We start from the raw sequence: 19,681 nt of genomic DNA on the forward strand, positions 1-19,681 counted from the left end.
TACCATCACCACTGATTAACATTCTTTCCATATACACAGAAGCCAAGAAAAAGAAGTAAACAGTTCAATTTCATTAAGACAAATGATTTATCTATGCAAGTACTTTCCACAGTCATAACTTGATTTGTAAAATATTTACAAACCTGATCTAAATCACTGAAGTTTATCCGCTGTTTGAGTTTTTCTAGTTCTGCCTGCTCAGGAACAGACATCTGAGTCATGTATCTACTATGTGGAAACGTCAGTGAAGTCTTTGTTCTTCGTCTTCCAACTCCTGGCGATGACTCCGGAGAAATATCATTAGTTACCCTTTTATCACTTTCTACACCAAATTTTCTCTTATTCTTTTCTGATGACCTATTTGCCTTCTTCTGCTGGCTGCCCCAATCCTTTAAAAAAGTAAAGGCAAATGTTAATCTGGCCTCTATCAAATCAGGAAAATACTTTGGTATGCTTTAAAATTTTGGGTCTTAAAGTTAGAAATGACAAAACATTTTTCACATAAATACACAGTCTTAGAGACAATAACTTACCTGTATTAGCCCATTTTCCCTCTACTACACATAGCCTAAATTTTAAACTGTGCTGAAATTATTGTAATTATTCAGAAAATAACTACTTCCCTATCACAAATCATTAACAAATACCCAACCTCTAACCCTAGCATCAGTCTAAATATTTTCAGAAGCATTTTAAAAAATGGTTCCTTACTATTTATAAACTGATTAGTGAAATAAAATTATAGATATCTTCACTGGTCTCCTTTAAAGTCAACATGTATAGGTAGACAGATGAGGAATCAACCTGTGTTCTAAAGCAGTTACTGTTATATGAAGAAATGCTCCACTGTGTGACCCTAGGCAACTTAACGTTCATAAATCTGTTTCCTAATCTCTAAAATAGTGTTACCTTTAAAATACAATTTAAAATAACATATATAAAACATCCAGCACAGTGCCTAGCATGTAGTAAGCAATAGATGTTAATAATAATAATGTTATTATTATTTTCTATAGGCAACAACAATGTACTACATGATAAGGTCTTATATGAAATGATAAAAAAATATGGCAGAAAGCGAAGAAGAACTAAAGAGCCTCTTGATGAAAGTGAAAGAGGAGAGTGAAAAAGTTGGTTTAAAGCTCAACGTGGCATCTGGTCCCATCACTTCATGGCAAATAGTTGGGGAAACAGTGCAAATGGTGACAAACTTTATTTTGGGGGGCTCCAAAATCACTGCAGATGGTGACTGCAGCCATGAAATTGAAAGACACTTACTCCTTGGAAGGAAAGTTATGACCAACCTAGATAGCATATTCAAAAGCAGAGACATTACTTTGCCAACAAAGGTCTGTCTAGTCAAGGCTATGGTTTTTCCAGTGGTCATGTATGGATGCGAGAGTTGGACTATAAAGAAAGCTGAGCACCGAAGAATTGATGCTTTTGAACTGTGGTGTTGGAGAAGACTCCTGAAAGTCCCTGGGACTGCAAGGAGATCCAACCAGTCCCTCCTAAAGGAAATCCGTCCTGAATATTCATTGGAAGGACTGATGCTGAAGCTGAAACTCCAATACCTTAGCCACCTGGTGGGAAGAACTGACTCATTTGAAAAGACCCTGATGCTGGGAAAGATTGAGGGCAGGAGGAGAAGGGGACGATAGAGGATGAGATGGTTGGATGGCATCACTGATTCAATGGACATGAGCTTGAGTAAACTCCGGGAGTTGGTGATGGACAAGGAGGCCTGGCGTGCTGCAGTCCATAGGGTCGCAAAAAGTCTGACACGACTGAGCGACTGAACTGAACTGAACGTTTTACCAGAAAATATGTTTATTTACTTAGCTATACTCACATAACACATTCAAAAGTTCTGTAAATTCCCACCTTATCCATATTGGAAGAATATTTTAGTTTTACTTTACTAACACCTTTTAGAATATTTTTCACTTTTGTAACAAAACTTCCTTCTCTATACACTGTCCCTCCAGCCCAATTCACATGTGGATGTTCCTGCCAACCTCCTGTTCTACTTACCCCACCCAATCTTGGCCACAGGTGACTGGAAAAGAGATGCATACCTAACACAAGTTAGGATAATCATACTTTAAAATTTCAAATTGGAACTAACAGATAACTAGTCAGTCTATATAACAGCAGCCATAACTGAAAACTGTAGAATGAAGGAGCAGCCACAGTATATCACGTGGACAAGACGAGAGAGAAAACTGGTCTGTGAAATTAAAGTTGGGTCTAGTAGAGGCACTCAGAAGCAAAGAGTTAGTGAAGTGAAAAAGTAATTCTTGACAACTTCCTGACTGCTTTTTCTATTTCCTTCCTAAAACCCAGCTATATTCCTTTAACTTATTTTCCATAAAACATCTTTATATTCTTATAATAAATCTCTTTTCAGTTTAAGCTAACTCAAGTTGATACATTAACCTGCAAAGAAAAATGTCTTCAACTAATATAGCAAACAGCCCCGGGTCGTTTACTACACTGGCCAGCAAGAAAACTGTGTCTACATAGTTTCAGTGAGCGTGACTTGGCTAAGTCAGGGGAAAACTGCATTTTAATGTCAGTAGCCAACAACACACCATCAACAATAAGATATCTTACCATGTTGTTGAGTCGGTCATCAACACTCTCATTGCTCCAGTTTGGTAAATCCTGATCATTCACACCTTCTTCAAAAGGAGCTCCTCCCGTGGCCATACTGGCTTTTACAATTAATCTTCTGCAAAACAAGTGAAGACTAAACTTTTTAACACATAAAAACAAACTGTAATATTTAAATCATTCCATGAAGCTCAGCAATAAAAACAAGTATCAAAAAAGTTGATTTTATGAAATAAAAGAGGCATCATCAACCACACACAAAATGATTTAGCTGCCACAGGCATAGTATGTTTAGCATGCATTAAGTAGCTGAAGTGACGGGGAGGGGAAGGAAAAAACCTTGGAATATCCACTCTTTCTGCAGGCTTGCATCCTTTAAGGTTACTCAATTTATCTGATACAATCCAAAAAGGTAAAGAGTAGGAAAAAGTTACTGGATGGAAATGACATCACTTATAATAGTGACAAAAAGTAAAATTATCTAGGAATAATATAATTTTGCCCTATGTAGTAAAGACACATTATTTTTTAAATCAAAGTATAGTTGATTTACAATGTTGTGCTTATTTCTGCTGTACAGCAAAGTGATTCAGTTAAACACATACAAGAAGCACTATTAAACTCTATAAAACAATGCAAGAGAAAATGTGAATAAGTGGAAAAACATACTATCTCCCTTGATGAGAAGACTAAACATTTTTTCTGAATTTATAGACTTAATTAAATACCCACTGGGATTCTTGGAATTTGACAGAACAATTCTAAAAACGATCTGGAAGAACAAACAAGTTAGAAAAAAATTACCTGAAAAATAAAAGAAAAAGTTGCTGTAGTGGTCAAGAGAGTAGAAAATTAATCCCAAGATATTAAACCACATTAAGTATCTATATGGTTCAATAAGCACCACTCAAAAAGAAAATCCTCAAATATACCCAATTCAAAAAATTTAATGACAAAAATTAACTATAGCTAACATCAATTTTGTTCACTATATGCCAAGTGCTAATGCTAAACATTTTATGTTTATCATTTAACCTTTGCAATAATTGAGTGGTAAGTCAAGTCGTCACTCAGTCATGTCTAACTCTTGCGACCCCATGAACTGCAGCCCGCAAGGTTCCTCTGTCCACAGGATTCTCCACATGGGACAATTTGCTAACAATGTTGAAAAAAGTTTATTTAAAGCTTTAACAGACTTCCTAAACTAGGATTCATCATCTTAAACACAAAACACAGAAAAATTATTTCAGTGACTATTTTCTCAATTCTCCCAAGGATGGTACATACCCAGTACCATTCCAGACACACAGAAGAATTAATTCATAGTAAACAACAGATGCCTTACAGTGTTAGAGCTTAATTCCCCTCAGATGAAAAAGACTGCCTTACACCATAAACCAAGATACTATCCAGTAGATTAAAAATAGATGAATAAGATTAAAGAGTCAAATAAAAGACAAGAAAAAAGAACGAGCTTTAAAAATAGAGATTTTTACCAATTTGGAATGTGGAAATAAAAAGGAATATGTTCAACCAATTTTACTCACACACAAGTGAATCCTATGTATACTGAGAATAAATAGTAAATGACAAGCTGGGAAAAAAATCTGAAAGAAATATGAAGTATATAATTAGTATCTTTACTATATTAAAAAATGCTTGCATGAAAGCAGTTGTTGGTTACAGGGTAGGAATATGATTTTTGCTCTTTACCTTATATATTTCCCGCAATATTTTACAACATTTTTTATACCAGAAATATATTTAAGAACTTTGCAAAATAACTGATACTCATAAAGAGGTATGTCCAGTGAACTGACTCATTTAAATGAAACATTTTACAACTACCTTTTTCTAAGATGCACTGATGTAATTTGTAATATTAAAGAATAGGAGCTCAAAAAAATACATAAGCAATAGAGGTGAAAACAATACCTAACATTACAAAAAGCAATTTATCTTAAAGTGGAGATTAGAAGAGAAATTGCTATAATATTTAAGTAAAAACTCTTACCAATTTTTTGGTAAAATACAGTATGTTGCATTTTCTATCAGTAGAGTAATAATAAAGTAAGTTTACTTTAAGATAAATTAAAAATATATTCAAAGAGATGTTTTATACTCATTTATTATAATGGATTCCTCCTAAAATGAGCTTTTCCTAAGGATCTAGTGATAAGCTAAGGACTTTGAACGCAGGTTTCTAAAACAACTTAAAACATATATTAAAATTAGTCTGGAGAAAATAGGTCAACTATTTCTTAAAAATCATTTTTAAAGACCATTTACTAAATAAAAGTCTACAAAGTTTATAAACAACTTTGTCTAGTTGTGATTGACGTAAGATGATATTGAGTATTTATAACTCAGTACTAATGATACCAAATGGTTGAGAAGGCATACTCCTACAGAAGTAAAATTATCAGCATGAAGCTAATGAAGTGAAAACAAAGGCAAGTCATTTCTTTCTTATGTCAACCTCTTTAACCTCTTCAAAGTCACCTTTAAAACTACTGATATCTACCCTCTAAATTTTATTCTGTAAACACATTAATATAATGTATAGTTTTTGATTATATTATGCTTCAGCAATATTTGAACCGTGAACTTCCTGATGTTCAAGCTGGTTTTAGAAAAGGCAGAGGAACCAGAGATCAAATTGCCAACATCCACTGGATCATGGAAAAAGAAAGAGTTCCAGAAAAACATCTATTTCTGCTTTATTGACTATGCCAAAGCCTTTGACTGTGTGGATCACAATAAACTGTGGAAAATTCTGAAAGAGATGGGAATACCAGAACACCTGATCTGCCTCTTGAGAAATTTGTATGCAGGTCAGGAAGCAACAGTTAGAACTGGACATGGAACAACAGACTGGTTCCAAATAGGAAAAGGAGTACGTCAAGGCTGTATATTGTCACCCTGCTTATTTAACTTATATGCAGAGTACATCATGAGAAATGCTGGACTGGAAGAAACACAAGCTGGAATCAAGATTGCCGGGAGAAATATCAATAACCTCAGATATGCAGCTGATACCACCCTTATGGCAGAAAGTGAAGAGGAACTAAAAAGCCTCTTGATGAAAGTGAAAGTGGAGAGTGAAAAAGTTGGCTTAAAGCTCAACATTCAGAAAACAAAGATTATGGCATCCGGTCCCATCACTTCACGGGAAATAGATGGGGAAACAGTGTCAGACTTTATTTTTCTGGGCTCCAAAATCACTACAGATGGTGACTGCAGCCATGAAATTAAAAGACGCTTACTCCTTGGAAGGAAAGTTATGACCAACCTAGATAGCATATTCAAAAGCAGAGACATTACTTTGCCAACAAAGGTTCGTCTAGTCAAGGCTATGGTTTTTCCTGTGGTCATGTATGGATGTGAGAGTTGGACTGTGAAGAAGGCTGAGCGCAGAAGAATTGATGCTTTTGAACTGTGGTGTTGGAGAAGACTCTTGAGAGTCCCTTGGACTGCAAGGAGATCCAACCAGTCCATTCTGAAGGAGATCAGCCCTGGGATTTCTTTGGAAGGAATGATGTTAAAGCTGAAGCTCCAGTACTTTGGCCACCTGATGCGAAGAGTTGACTCATTGGAAAAGACTCTGATGCTGGGAGGGATTGGGGGCAGGAGGAGAAGGGGACGACAGAGGATGAGATGGCTGGATGGCATCACTGACTCGATGGACGTGAGTCTGAGTGAACTCTGGGAGTTGGTGATGGACAGGGAGGCCTGGCGTGCTGCGATTCATGGGGTTGCAAAGAGTCGGACACGACTGAGCGACTAATTTGATCTGATCTGATCTCTGATTTGTATAGAAAGACTTTTAATAATCAAAACACTAGGTATGCAAGAGAAGAGGACCAATGCAAGGAAGATTTTGATGGCGGAATCAATATGGCTTCAATAATCCAACTTCAATAATCCAACTTCAATAACCCAACTTCAATAATGAAGTTGGAGATGAGGCAGGGAGAAAGGAGTTAACGGGTGACCCCTGGGTTTCTAGCTTGAAAACAGGATATATGATGATACATTCAAAGTAATTTGAAAAGAAACACATTTCTGTTAATGAAACAAAAGGATGAGCTCAGTTTTAGAGACGTTTGAGATATCTATTCCATGCCCAATTAAATTTGTCCAGTGGGCAAACAGCCATCTCTCAGCAGTGAAATCTAGCCTACAGAGATGTGCGAATCATCAATAAGAGAATGAAAAGTGGAACAGAAGGCTCATGGAGAAGATAAAGAGTAAGAGAAGACTAAACCTTGAAGGACATAGATATTTAAAAAAGAAAGGAAAAGAACACTCAGAAGGTACAGAAAGACAGGAGGGAAACCAAAACTAGAAGAATGTGCTAGCAAGAGGGAGAAGTGTGTAAAGAAGGAGGGTATGATAAGAATGCCAAGTATTACTTTATCATATACACAAACTAGTGAGAAGTGTACATCTGGATTCAGCAACAAGGTTACTGGCAACCTTGTTGCCAGTAAAAATCAATTCCGTAACTGAAATGCATTTATTGATGGTGAAGAGCAAAAACTAAAGGAAGTCATTAGGTGATTTTTTTCAAAAAACCATTCTGTGATGCAAAGCAGCCAGAGAAGGTCAGGTAGAAAGATTCCTTAAAATGGAGGCATCTTACATATGGTAATGCACACGTTTCAATGCTACTCTCTCATATCATCCCACCCTCTCCTTTCCCCCACTGTATCCAAAAGTCGGTGTTTCCTGTGCTGCTGCTGCTAATTCACCTCAGTCGTGTCTGACTCTGTGCGACCCCATAGACGGCAGCCCACCAGGCGCCCCCGTCCCTAGGATTCTCTAGGCAAGAACACTGGAGTGGGTTTGCCATTTCCTTCTCCAATGCATGAACGTGAAAAGTCAAAGTGAAGTCACTCAGTTGTGTCCGATTCTTAGCAACTTTGCTGCCCTGCAAATAGGATCATCAGTATTATCTTTCTAGATTCCATATATACACATTAATATATGATATTTGTCTTTCTCTTTTTGACTTACTTCACTCTGTATAATAGACTCTAGGTTTCTCCACCTCAGTATAACTGACTCAAATGCATTCTGTATGACGCAGGGAACCCAAAGTTGGTGCTCTGTGACAGCCTAGAGGGGTGGGAGGGGACATATGTATACCAATGGCTGATTCATACTGATGTATGGCAGAAACCAACACAATATTGTAATTATCTTCCAATTAAAAATAAAATTTAAAAAAATATTAATAAAACTGATAAATATATATCTAACCAGGGGGCAAAGAGGGAGGTATCTTGAGTACATTTAAAATTTGTCAGGATAGCGCTCACAGAGGGAGACAAAGATGCAAACTGTGTGTGGTCTCTGAAAAACTGGGAAGGACTGGGATCTAGGGCTTAAGAAACATGATTAGCATTAGATAGGCAAAAGAATATCTCTTTCACTGAAATGAAAGCAAGAAAGGATAGAATTGGATACAGGCTAGTTAGCAGAACTGGTGGTAGGAAGCGGAAAGAGTCTGTTAATTACCATGAAGTAAAACTGACTGCTCGTTAAATATGTGAGGGTAAGATGACAGTGTCTGAGAGGCTGGGGAAGAGTGACGGAGAGTGAATAAGCAGCACTCAGGACTCAGATTAGAGCAGAGAACATTCACTGTTAGCACTAATGTAACACTAATCTGCAGTTTCCATTTTTTTCCCCAGAAGTGCTCATCAGCCTTGATATAAAGCAGTGGATTCCACTGAATCCGTCCAAGGTTGGGATTTTGCCAGGCAGGTTTAATAGAAAAACAATGAGATGGAAAAGTTGAAGCCACTGGAAAATAATTAGCACAAGTGATGGATGATCGTGTGTGAAGCAGAATGGAGATAAAATTCTTTTACTTCAAACAAGCACTTTCATCCACCCTATGACCTACTAAAGTAAGTTGAAAGTATTATTTATAAGTTTCATTTTGCTATTTTTGACAGTCTTATTTGGTTTCCTCATCTTACAAGGATATGAAATGCAAAAATACCATGGCAATTTACAAGGTACTTTCAGTGACTGATCTTTCTGAAGAAAATCCTGTTGTAGGAGTCTTACTGTAAGTATTACAGATATCTAAGTAGAATATCACAGTATTAATTACCATGAAAATACCCAAGACTGATTAAAGTTACCTTTGAAATAAAAATACAAACAAATTAATCAAGAAAAGAAAAAATTATTTTTCCTAAAATCTTTAAAATTCAGATATTATTTCTCAAATGATATTAAATGACTCATAAGTGTCTTTGGAAATATCTTACATCTCAACTGACAGTTGTAAACCAAGGTTTTAGAAATTCTCATCAAAATAAAGGATTTTCCTATTTGCTCAGGGGTAAAGAATTCACCTGCCAACGCAAGAGACGCAGATTTGATCCCTGGGTTGGGATGATTCCCTGGAGGAGGGCATGGCAACCCACTCCAATATCCTTGCCTGGAGAATCCCATGGATAGAGGAGCCTGGCAGGCTATAATCCATGGGGTAGAAAAGAGTCAGATGCAACTAAGCACATCCAAATAAAATATTATAGACAGTATATATATATATATATATATATATATATTTTTTTTTTAATATTTGCTTAGAGTCACAAAATAACCAGAGCTGGTATCTTATATTATCTGCACAAGTTTTCTGAAGGTTGAATTAGCTGGGCTATTTCTTTTACTAATTATATAAGGAAATATCCAGTATACTCTTTTGAAAGCCTTAACATAGTGCACAACTACACTAAGCACATTCAATGGAAACTGAGAAGAAAACGTGTAAGTTTCTGGCATTATGTGTTGTTTAGTTTCATTTGAGGAATTTCTCAATTTCTTCTCTATACCTAAAAACCATACAGATCTTTTGCATAGTTCTTTGAGTTTGACACTTACTAAAAATTTCAGTAATTTTTTTTAGAACTTAAGGTATCTCTTTATAATTACCCTCTTTAAAAAAAAACAAAAGCTCTTTAGGTATTGGGGGAAAGAGGATGAATAGACTGCCATACAACACTCAATTGGAATCAACAAAAATTTGATTAGACCTCACCATGTACCAAGTACTGTACTGGGTCTATCTTACGATACAGTTACTCTGTGTAGAATGTTTCCACACCAAGAAAATTTAATATATCCTCGCTCTCTATAAAAGCAAATGAGAACCCTGAGGTCAACTAAATTCAGGTTGTTAAAACCTCTCTCTACAGCTTATATTTGAAATCTGTCACTTCCTTGTCATTGATACCTCCCTAGGCAAATCTATACATCCTGCTATAACCAATCCCAATCTTCAATGCCATTCCATCCCATACTCTCTACTGATAACAGCTCTTCCTGTGATTCCTTTCCACTGGACCATTACAAACTCACTCCCTATTATACATCCTCGATCTATTCCCAAACATTCCTTCTACTTCTTTGGCTTCAATAAAATCCTAAACCACTCTGAAAGCACTATTTCCTTAGAAATCCTTTCTAGAAGATGTTACTCTTCCTAGTCTCTCAGATTCATGGGGAAAGAATATCATTTACAGACTATTCTTATTTAACAATGCTTAGCCCTCCTCTTTTGAACAAGTTAACCATCAAAAACACCACTCTCCCTATCTTGGGTACGATTTCCTACTGTTCACCCCAAGACCGTCTTACATTTTTAACTGGCTTGTGGTTTTCACTCTCCACGTCACTCTTTGCTTTCATGACCTGAACATCTGTAATGATTTTTTTCTAAGACTCTGACCTCAGTTACAACATTCATCTCATCTGCTCTATTCTATTTCTACTCTGGACAGATAATTTGTTCAACATCCTAAACTTCTGAAATACCTCTTTTTGAACCTAAGTCCTTGCATCCTGCTTTGTCTCACCTGCTCATTCCTGCTGAACTTACCCCTTGGCCCTGCTCAATACCTCTTGTCCCTTGATCATTTCCCTTTCTAAGAATCCATTCGCTTCTTACTGTCTTACTTAACCCATGAATGCTACTTCCAAAAATGCCTTGATAGCATCCTTGGCCTCCTCATCAATTTGCCCATTTCATCAACTCAATTCTGCATAAACCTCATTTCTCATTCTTTCTGTTGGTACTCTCAAAACTGTCAAATAGTTAGAAAATGGCACTGACTGTGTCCACTACTAAGGTATACTACACATTGACACTTTCAAAATATAGGTTTACTCCTTGAGCTAAGGCACTTTATCTGTTTTGCTCACTGCTCTATCTCTAGTACTTTGCAGCCATGAAGTCACACATTGCATGCACTCAGTTAAATGTGTAAGATGAATGTACTGCTATGTTATCATGTTACCCTTTTCTGGCTTCTTAATAAATTCCCTAGTGTGATTACTCTGAACACTCTATGTTTTCCAAATCTCATACACATTTACCTCTTTTCCAACAAATGGCCAAATCTCCTATTGAGAAAACCAAGATCTTTTAAAGCAAGTTTAACTCAACTGCTTTGTATTTTTATTCTATTTTACCCATCTTTGCTAAAGTGTTAAAAGGAAAATTATTTGTGACTGATTTTACAACTTTTTATTTTACCAAATACTCCAGTGTTAAAGGCTCTGAAACACAGATTCATATCTGACATTTCCTCTGAGTTCTATTTTTCTTGTCTTATTCTATTATAGTCTTTCAACTAACAGAAAAAGATACCAAGAAGTACAATTAAGATATAAATCAATGGCCAATCTATATTCTTATGATAACCTATTGCATAAGTGTGTTGAAGATCTGTCTGCTTTGCTAGAAAGCAAGGATATATTCATCTTATTTTGAGAATTAGGCTGTCTTTAAAATTTTAACAGGAGAACTAAATTTTCTGAAATCTTTAAAAGAGAGTAATTATGGAATCAAGATTGCCGGGAGAAATATCAATAACCTCAGATATGCAGATGACACCACCCTTATGGCAGAAAGTGAAGAGGAACTCAAAAGCCTCTTGATGAAAGTGAAAGTGGAGAGTGAAAAAGTTGGCTTAAAGCTCAACATTCAGAAAACGAAGATCATGGCATCCGGTCCCATCACTTCATGGGAAATAGATGGAGAAATAGTAGAAACAGTGTCAGACTTTATTTTTCTGGGCTCCAGAATCACTACAGATGGTGACTGCAGCCATGAAATTAAAAGACGCTTACTCCTTGGAAGGAAAGTTATGACCAACCTAGATAGCATATTCAAAAGCAGAGACATTACTTTGCCAACAAAGGTTCGTCTAGTCAAGGCTATGGTTTTTCCTGTGGTCATGTATGGATGTGAGAGTTGGACTGTGAAGAAGGCTGAGCGCAGAAGAATTGATGCTTTTGAACTGTGGTGTTGGAGAAGACTCTTGAGAGTCCCTTGGACTGCAAGGAGATCCAACCAGTCCATTCTGAAGGAGATCAGCCCTGGGATTTCTTTGGAAGGAATGATGTTAAAGCTGAAGCTCCAGTACTTTGGCCACCTGATGCGAAGAGTTGACTCATTGGAAAAGACTCTGATGCTGGGAGGGATTGGGGGCAGGAGGAGAAGGGGACGACAGAGGATGAGATGGCTGGATGGCATCACTGACTCAATGGACGTGAGTCTGAGTGAACTCTGGGAGTTGGTGATGGACAGGGAGGCCTGGCATGCTGTGATTCATGGGGTCGCAAAGAGTCGGACACGACTGAGCGACTGATCTGATCTGATTGCTAAAATGGTTCTAACAAAAATTTCTTCTAATCCTTATCCTCTAGTCATTTAATTTCTAAATTGTCCTTAACAAACAATTTCTTAACTTTCCCTCAGTGAACTTACATTGACTTCTTCCTGCTGGTCAGAGAGTATCTTTACGTAACCAGCATTTGAGAATGCCCTGTGTATAGAAACTAAAGTTTAAAGTAAGTTTAGACAACTGCAACTAACAAACTTCAATCAACAGTATACATAATAAGCTCAAAAAGTAGAGGAGCTTGTGAATAAAAAAAAAAACAGCCAATTAATAGAAAAGTTGTACCAGATGACTTAAATGAATTGGGAACAAGAGGCTATCCAAATAGTTGCTACAGGAAACATTCAAACTCAAATGAGCAGATGAAGAAACTGTGAAGACAAAGACATTTTAAAAAGTATTACATAAACTATTGTAGCATTTAATAATTACGAATGACATGGCTCTTTTCAAACAAAAGTATGAAGACAGACCAAAGTGGCACAGTAAAAAGCAGGCCAAACAGGGCAGCAAACCGAGGCCGTTCGTTTACTACAGGCACTGGTACTTTATAACCGTATCCAGCATCAAGTCTTCTTCAAATAGGATACAAAAGCCAATAACATATACAGTGATGTCAAATTACCTGTTTAAAATCTAGTTTTCGTAGCTCAGAAACAGCTCCCTTCCTGCTTCACACTTCAAAGCTGTTGTGTGCTTATGATTTAAAAAAAAGAAAAAAAAATCATTTTAGCCCATTTCACTGTGGTGTACAGAATATCAAATAGTATTTATAACCTGAAGTGTGCTCAGAAAATCAACAGAAAAGGAAAAATCCAATTAATCAATATTTTAAATTCAACGTCAACGTACTTTAATCCTTTAGGAAAACAAGGCGATAAACAGGTTTAAATCCTCCAAACCTGTTAAGAGCCTACCAAACAGCACTGTGATACCTTAATATCTACTTAGAATACAATGAACTACTAAGTCGTTTCAGTCGTGTCCGACTCTGTGCGACCCCACAGACGGCAGCCCACCAGGCTCCCCCATCCCTGGTTATTCTCCAGGCAAGAACACTGGAGTGGGCTGCCATTTCCTTCTCCAATGCACGAAAGTGAAAAGTGGAAGTAAAGTCGCTCAGTCGTGTCCGACTCTTAGCGACCCCATGGACTACAGCCCACCAGGCTCCTCCGCCCATGGGATTTTCCAGGCAAGAGTACTGGAGTGGGGTGCCATTGCCTTCCCCGAATACAATGAAATTATAATGTAAAAACACTATAATGCAATCATCACATAGATTTCTCCATGAAAGTTAAAATCCACGCAAAAGATTACTCTTTCAGATTGACCAAGTCATTAACTTCCTGTCACGCAAAACTATTCCAGAACTTTGCATCCCCGTTGATGAGAACATCTTTTTCTTTATTTAAAAGCTAGCTACTTTATTAAAAAATAACCCTGTCACTACAGAAACCAAGGTTTACATTTCAGTTCAAACACTCATAATTATAATGGTTTCTAGCGGCTCTATCTGGGAAGGTGTTAAGGAAAGAAAGAAGCAGGTGCACCCGAAGCTTTACACCACCTCCCACTCCAGTAACCAGAGAAATAGCACAAGGCGGAGTCTGGAAGGCAGTTATGGGGCGGGGGGTGGAAGGGGCGCCCAGAAACCCCGCTTCTTTCAGCGTCAAAACACGATCCGTCACCCGTAGAGCCCCCGCCACAGACCTCGAATTGGTCCAAAAAAACAAAAAAATTTTTTCAGATAGGATGAGCTCTAGAGGAATGAGACGCGGGGCTTAAAAGTTTGGAGGCCCCGCCTCCCCAGCGGGGCCTACGACCTAATCCCCAAACACTCGTTTCTGCAGAGCAAGCAACGTTCCTCGAATCCATTTGGCATTTATTATTTCCCCACCGGGGGCCCATCCAAACTGGACCTGCAATAAGGGATGGCGAAGGGGCGCCGAGGGAGGGCGGAAGGAAGCGCGGTGAAATTAGCATTCGCCTCTCCAGTAGGAACCCCAAAGTCAGGAACGCCTCCCCCGGCCCTTCAGCTCTAAAAACGCCCGGGACGGCGTTAAGTCCTGCTGCTCACGGCCCAACCCCAAAGTCGCACCGCTCCTAACCCGCTCTTCTCCACTCCAAATTCTGGAGCTCGAGAGCCCCACGGAACAGAATTTGGGGGGTAGGGTAGAAGAGGCGCAGATTATGGCCCACTAAGGCCCCTTGCTATGGAAAACAAGACCCCCCCCCACCTCCGCCCGCCAACCAAATCGTAGCCCCCACTCCGCTTCCTCCACTCGCGAAGGACATTCCTGGAGCGCCCGAGTCCCCAGGGCGGCCTCCTCCCCGGGGTCAGCAAGAGGGGCGGGGAGGCAACCAGGGGGTCCTGCAGTTGCCGACGCGTCCCTAGATGCTCACCCCGAGATTAGCATCGCTCGGTCTGGGGAAAGGGGCAATCGGCCCGCCCAGGGGACGGGAAGCAAGCAGCAAGGAGCCCCAGCAGAGGCGTGGGCCCGAGGCCAGGCTCTCCAGGGTCAAGTGTCCCAGGGCCGTTGCTCTCCCGCCCCGGCGCCGCGCTGCCCTCGGTTGCCAAGGGCTGGGAACGCGCAGGCATTACCTGTAAACGAAGCAGCCGCTCCTGCCAAAAGCGGAGTAGCGGTCAGCGCCCCCACGACCCGCCACCGGCAGCGGGCCGCCCTTAGAGACCGCAGCAGGGAGAAGCCCCAAGTTCCTTGGCTGCTTAGGGCCCAATGGCCGCCTCGTCTACCTCAGCTCCTCAGCGCCAACCGCCGCAGCCACCGCCATCTTAGGATCTCATTGTGGTGGGAGAAGAGGGGCGGGGGGACTGCAGAGGGGGCAACGCGCCGGGAGACATGCGCCGTCTCCTCGGCAACGGCCGCGCGGGGGCGAAACTCGCCCGGGCGGGAGCCGCAGTGCGATCCGCGCGCTAGACCGGAGTCATGTGACCCGCTGGAGTCGGTGGTGTCACCTCTCGCTCCGGAGCCCGGTGTCGAGTCCACAAACGAACCACCAGAAACTACATATCCCAGAATGCCAGCTGGCTCTCGGGTTACACGCTCCCGCTCGTTCGCCACGAGGGATGTGACTACGAATCCCAGCATGCTGTGCGCTTCCGGCTCCTCCACAAGGAAGGCGAGGCCTCTGAGGAAATGGTTGGAGACCTACTTTGGCAGATGGAAAACGAGAGGAGGCGCGATCTCGTTTTCCTTGGGGCGGGGGGTAGGCGGGATGGGTGCCAGCCCCTGAAAGTGCCGGAAGAAGAAGAGAGACCAGAAACTGGGGTCTCTCTCCACCCATATGTGGGTCGGGAAAGGATGGAACCAAAAGGACCTTTACAATATGGGCCTAATTTTATACGCCTGAGGAGATAAACCCACGCAAGTTTAATAGTCGAAATCGTCCAGCTGGTCAGTGGGAGCATCATCAGTCAGTAATTAATACCAGCTTGAATTCATGCCCTGCTGGTCTTAGAAGAGCCGGATGATTTTCATCAAAATTGAATCTCAAGAAATGTTATCTGAAACCATAGTCTCTGAATTCCCTGTGTATGTACTCTCTTCTCTCATCAGCGACACTGTTAAGGTTAGTAATACATTGACAGGTTCTCTCGTAAACCCCCCAAATGCGGTAAAGTGATAGTTAAGGTCTTCGGTGTGGCTAACTGAAAGCTTTAAACACAGCTCAATTTTTCTTGAGTGCGAGAGCATTTTATTTTTCGACAGTTTGCAGTTGCGGGATAGTTTTGTTTTAAGCAAAATAAAGGTAGGAGGAATGAAGAATACGCATCTGAGTTCCAAGAACAAATTGTTCTTAGTCACCAATAAAAACTGTTAGCAAAACCGATTAGTAGAACTGCATGTCAATACATAATTCAGATAAATAAAGCTCTTCCTGCTACTGTAATTTGCAACTGAATGTAGGTTCAGTTTCAGTGCAGTGATCTTTGACACTTCGTCATACATTTTTAAGTACATTATTTAGATAACAAAAACTTAGTCCCTGCCCTTTGACAGGTATTTTATTGAATGATGAAGAAATAAGGTATGATGTAAATAAATTCTTTTTTATAAGATAACAAAGTGCTGTGGGAACTCACACCACCGATGGGATAATGGATTAGATTACTCTAGCCCATTAAGACCTTGGGCAAGTTAACCTTTCTGAGCTTCAGTTGCCCCATCCGTGAAAGGAGGGACAAGAGCTAGTAACGTTGCCTACCTTGAAAGGCTCCCTCGGCGCCCCGCTCCGCCCCCCCGCCCCCCCGCTTAAAGTAATGTTAATTCTGTAACGGACACCGGTTCCAGCATTTCATCTGTTGTAATTTTTTTAATTCTCACAACTGTCATGAAGATAACTCGTTCTGCATCAGTTCCATTTTACTAATGAGAGGTTAAATAAATCGTCAGAGTTCTGAGGGCTCCAAGTGGGAGAGCCCAGGTTTAAACTGAGGTCTAGTGACCCCTTAAAAGAATTTTTTAATTAAGAAAATGCATGGGGAAAAAAAATAAGCCATCATCATCACTATTTTGTTTTATGCCTATAATAACATATATGCATAAAACAAAATGGTGATAGAAGCTACTGGCATTGAAACAATTCAAATGGATTCAAAAGCACTACTGAAATCATTGTGGTCATTATTTTATTTTTAAATTTTTTTAAATTTATGAACCCTAAAAAAATGTTAATGTTCTTATGTCTGGTGGTGGGAGGAGCCTGATAAATGTTTATATTACAATGGGGGCCTCAAAATAAGTATGGGCAGTGGACAGAGGAAAGAACCCAAAAATGATGAAATTGTCCCCAATTTCTAAAAACTTCACATCTAATTTAGAAAACAACGATGCAAATAAACCAGTTTAGCATCGGTAGTGTTAGTGTATGAATATGGCAAATAAAGATACAGTAAGTGCTTTAGGAATGCAGAGAAAAAGTATGTTCTATTAAATGCTTACGTGCTCAGCCATTCAGTCGTGTCTGACACTGTGACCCTCTGGGCCCGTGGTAGCCCACCAGGCTCCTCTGTCCGTGGGATTTTCCAGGCAAGAATACTGGTGTGGGTTGCCATTTCCTCATCCAAGGGATCTTCTGGGCCCAGGGATTGAACTCACATCTCTTGCATCTCCTACCTTGGAAAACAGATACTTTATCACTGGGAAGCTCTGTTGAATTAAGTATGTTACATTGCCTCAAAGATGGTGATAGTTCTATGATATCTCTGTAGGGTGAAATTAGGGGCAACACCCTTGTGGAAATGTAAATAAGGAATGAGCGGCCTCTAAGAGATACAGGTTGAAACTACATCTCAGCTTTCCATGTTTAAGAAAAACTTAACGTATATTAAAGATGGGTGTGAAGGCCTAAATGGAAGAATGATGTTCAAGGAAAAAAGAGCTATAAGTTAGATAGTATGTCCAAAATAAGCAATAGATAATGCAGAAGACAGACAGGGTCAAATAGAGAATTCATGTGGTGGGGAATGGGGAAACAGGAGAAGAAAGCAAAATGGATGAACAGGTTAGGGCCAAACTGTAAAAAATAATCTTAAATGTTGATCTGAAAGGTTGGGCTTTGTTCAATAGATAGTGTGGAACCAAATGAGGGTTTGGAAGAGGCAATGATATAAATGAAGTAGTCATTTTAAGACTTTAATCTAGTGGCAATGTTTAGAACTGACTAGGGAGAGGACAGAGGAGAGACAAAGAATGGGTGGTAACTGGCATGAAATAATTAAAGCCTGGTCTAAGGTGGTGGCAGAATGAATCAAGTCAAGGGCTTGGAATCTGATGGTTAATTAAATCAGTTGTCATGCTGTGTAAAATATCAAAATGTGTTATTGAGATTTAGTATGACACTGACCAGGGGGCACTTAAAATATAATGTTTTGTGCTATATTGTTTATCTCTTTAATGTATTCTGTAAGTTCTTTATCCAGAGATAGATTTTAAGTGTGGCTTGAGAAGAAAGCCTGCCTTTTATGCTTCTTTGTATCCCAAATGCCTTGTGAAGTTCATTTGTTCTGATGTTCATTAATTTTGATGTTCATTGAAGACAGTTTTTGCAGTACTTAGTTATAACCTGCAGGTGGCAATAGAACTTAAAGGAAAACCCTTCAGAGACCACTGTTTAGTGCAGTTCAGTCGCTCAGTTGTGTCTGACTCATTGCGACCCTGTGAACCGCAGCACTCCAGGCCTCCCTGTCCATCACCAACTCTCGGAGTCCACCCAAACCCATGTCCATTGAGTCGGTGATGCCATCCAACCATCTCATCCTCTCTCCTCTTCCCCTCCTGCCCTCAATCTTTCCCAGCATCAGGGTCTTTTCAAATGAGTCAGCTCTTCGCATCAGGTGGCCAAAGTATATTACTATTATAACTGAATTTAAGATTGTTTTTATGTGATTTTTTGTATATCCAAGAAAATTATTAAGTACAACAAGAAAAGAAATACTGAATAACCCACTTACTAACATAAAATGTAGAATATAATCTGTATATTTAAGGATTCCTTAGCATTCCACCAAGCTTGTTCCTCTTCTTTGCAGACATAAATACTATCTTGAATGACATTGGTGTTATAATTCCTTCATTTTCCTTGTGTAACTATATTTATATATCCCTAAATAGTATATTTTTTAGTTTTGTTTTCAACCTTTATATGCATGATATCATGCTGATTATTTTCTTACTTGACTTGTTTATTGACTCATTGTTAACATTTCTGAGATTCATCCATGTCGATGGGTAGAAACATAAGATCTATTAAGAGCAGAATGTAAAATTAATTTTTGAATAGTTCTCCAATTGAGTATAACTGATTTGTCTTTACTATTTATCTTAGCTTTGTGAGTAAGATAGCTTTTTGATAAAAAAAGAGAGAGATTGATCATGTCACACAGGATACTAGTTGGAGACCTCTGGCCTAGTTTTTTCACCTTTTGGTTAAATCTGAGCATTTTACTGCTCTGCCTTAAGTAAGCCCAGAGTTTCTTAATCTTGACATGATTGACATTCAGGGCTGGATGTTCTTTGCTGTGGGGGGCTGTCCTATGCATGGCAGGACCCCTGGCCTCTTCCCATGAGATGCCTGTAGCACCCTGTCTCCCCAGCTGTGACAGTCAAAAATGTCTCCTGACATAGCTAAATACCCTCCAGAGTCAGGGTGGGGTAGGGGGGTGAGGGCAAAATCACTCCCAGTTGAGAAGCACTGTCTAGTGTTTGCAATGAGAAACCACTGTGTTAATTATAATTTTTATGTACTTCTTTTGCTCAAAAAACCTGAATGAAATAATTATATTAATTATCTATAATTAATATAATTAAATCAATTAATTACTATATAATTATATC

The 19,681-nt window shown here is 39.4% G+C and overlaps 2 protein-coding genes across 52 annotated transcripts in view; one reads left to right on the top strand and one right to left on the bottom strand.

Annotated features, from left to right (window-relative positions):
* PCM1 (pericentriolar material 1) overlaps window positions 1-15,275 on the bottom strand; it is a 90,984-nt gene extending 75,709 nt beyond the window's left edge. For 43 of the 50 annotated variants that reach the window (XM_086380622.1, XM_086380625.1, XM_086380619.1 and 40 more), the window contains exons 1-4: window positions 14,929-15,275; window positions 12,952-13,022; window positions 2,617-2,734; window positions 144-389 (exon numbers count right to left, since the gene is read on the bottom strand). In XM_086380622.1, coding sequence (XP_086236748.1) covers window positions 144-389; window positions 2,617-2,712 — 342 coding nt within the window. In that variant the 5' untranslated portion in view covers window positions 2,713-2,734; window positions 12,952-13,022; window positions 14,929-15,275. The remainder of the gene's footprint in view (window positions 1-143; window positions 390-2,616; window positions 2,735-12,951; window positions 13,023-14,928) is intronic. The other 7 variants (XM_086380589.1, XM_086380614.1, XM_086380621.1 and 4 more) reach the window with 1 other exon arrangement.
* FGL1 (fibrinogen like 1) overlaps window positions 14,952-19,681 on the top strand; it is a 53,656-nt gene continuing 48,926 nt past the window's right edge. Inside the window, exon 1 of one of the 2 annotated variants that reach the window (XM_086380660.1) lies at window positions 14,952-15,914. The gene's annotated coding sequence lies outside the window, so the exon portion shown is untranslated. The remainder of the gene's footprint in view (window positions 15,915-19,681) is intronic. The other variant, XM_086380657.1, reaches the window with a different exon arrangement.

The sequence above is a fragment of the Bos grunniens genome, chromosome 27 (assembly GCF_055505025.1).
Source record: "Bos grunniens cultivar Pamir isolate PY7600 chromosome 27, Bosgru_T2T1.0, whole genome shotgun sequence".
Lineage (NCBI taxonomy): Eukaryota > Metazoa > Chordata > Mammalia > Artiodactyla > Bovidae > Bos > Bos grunniens.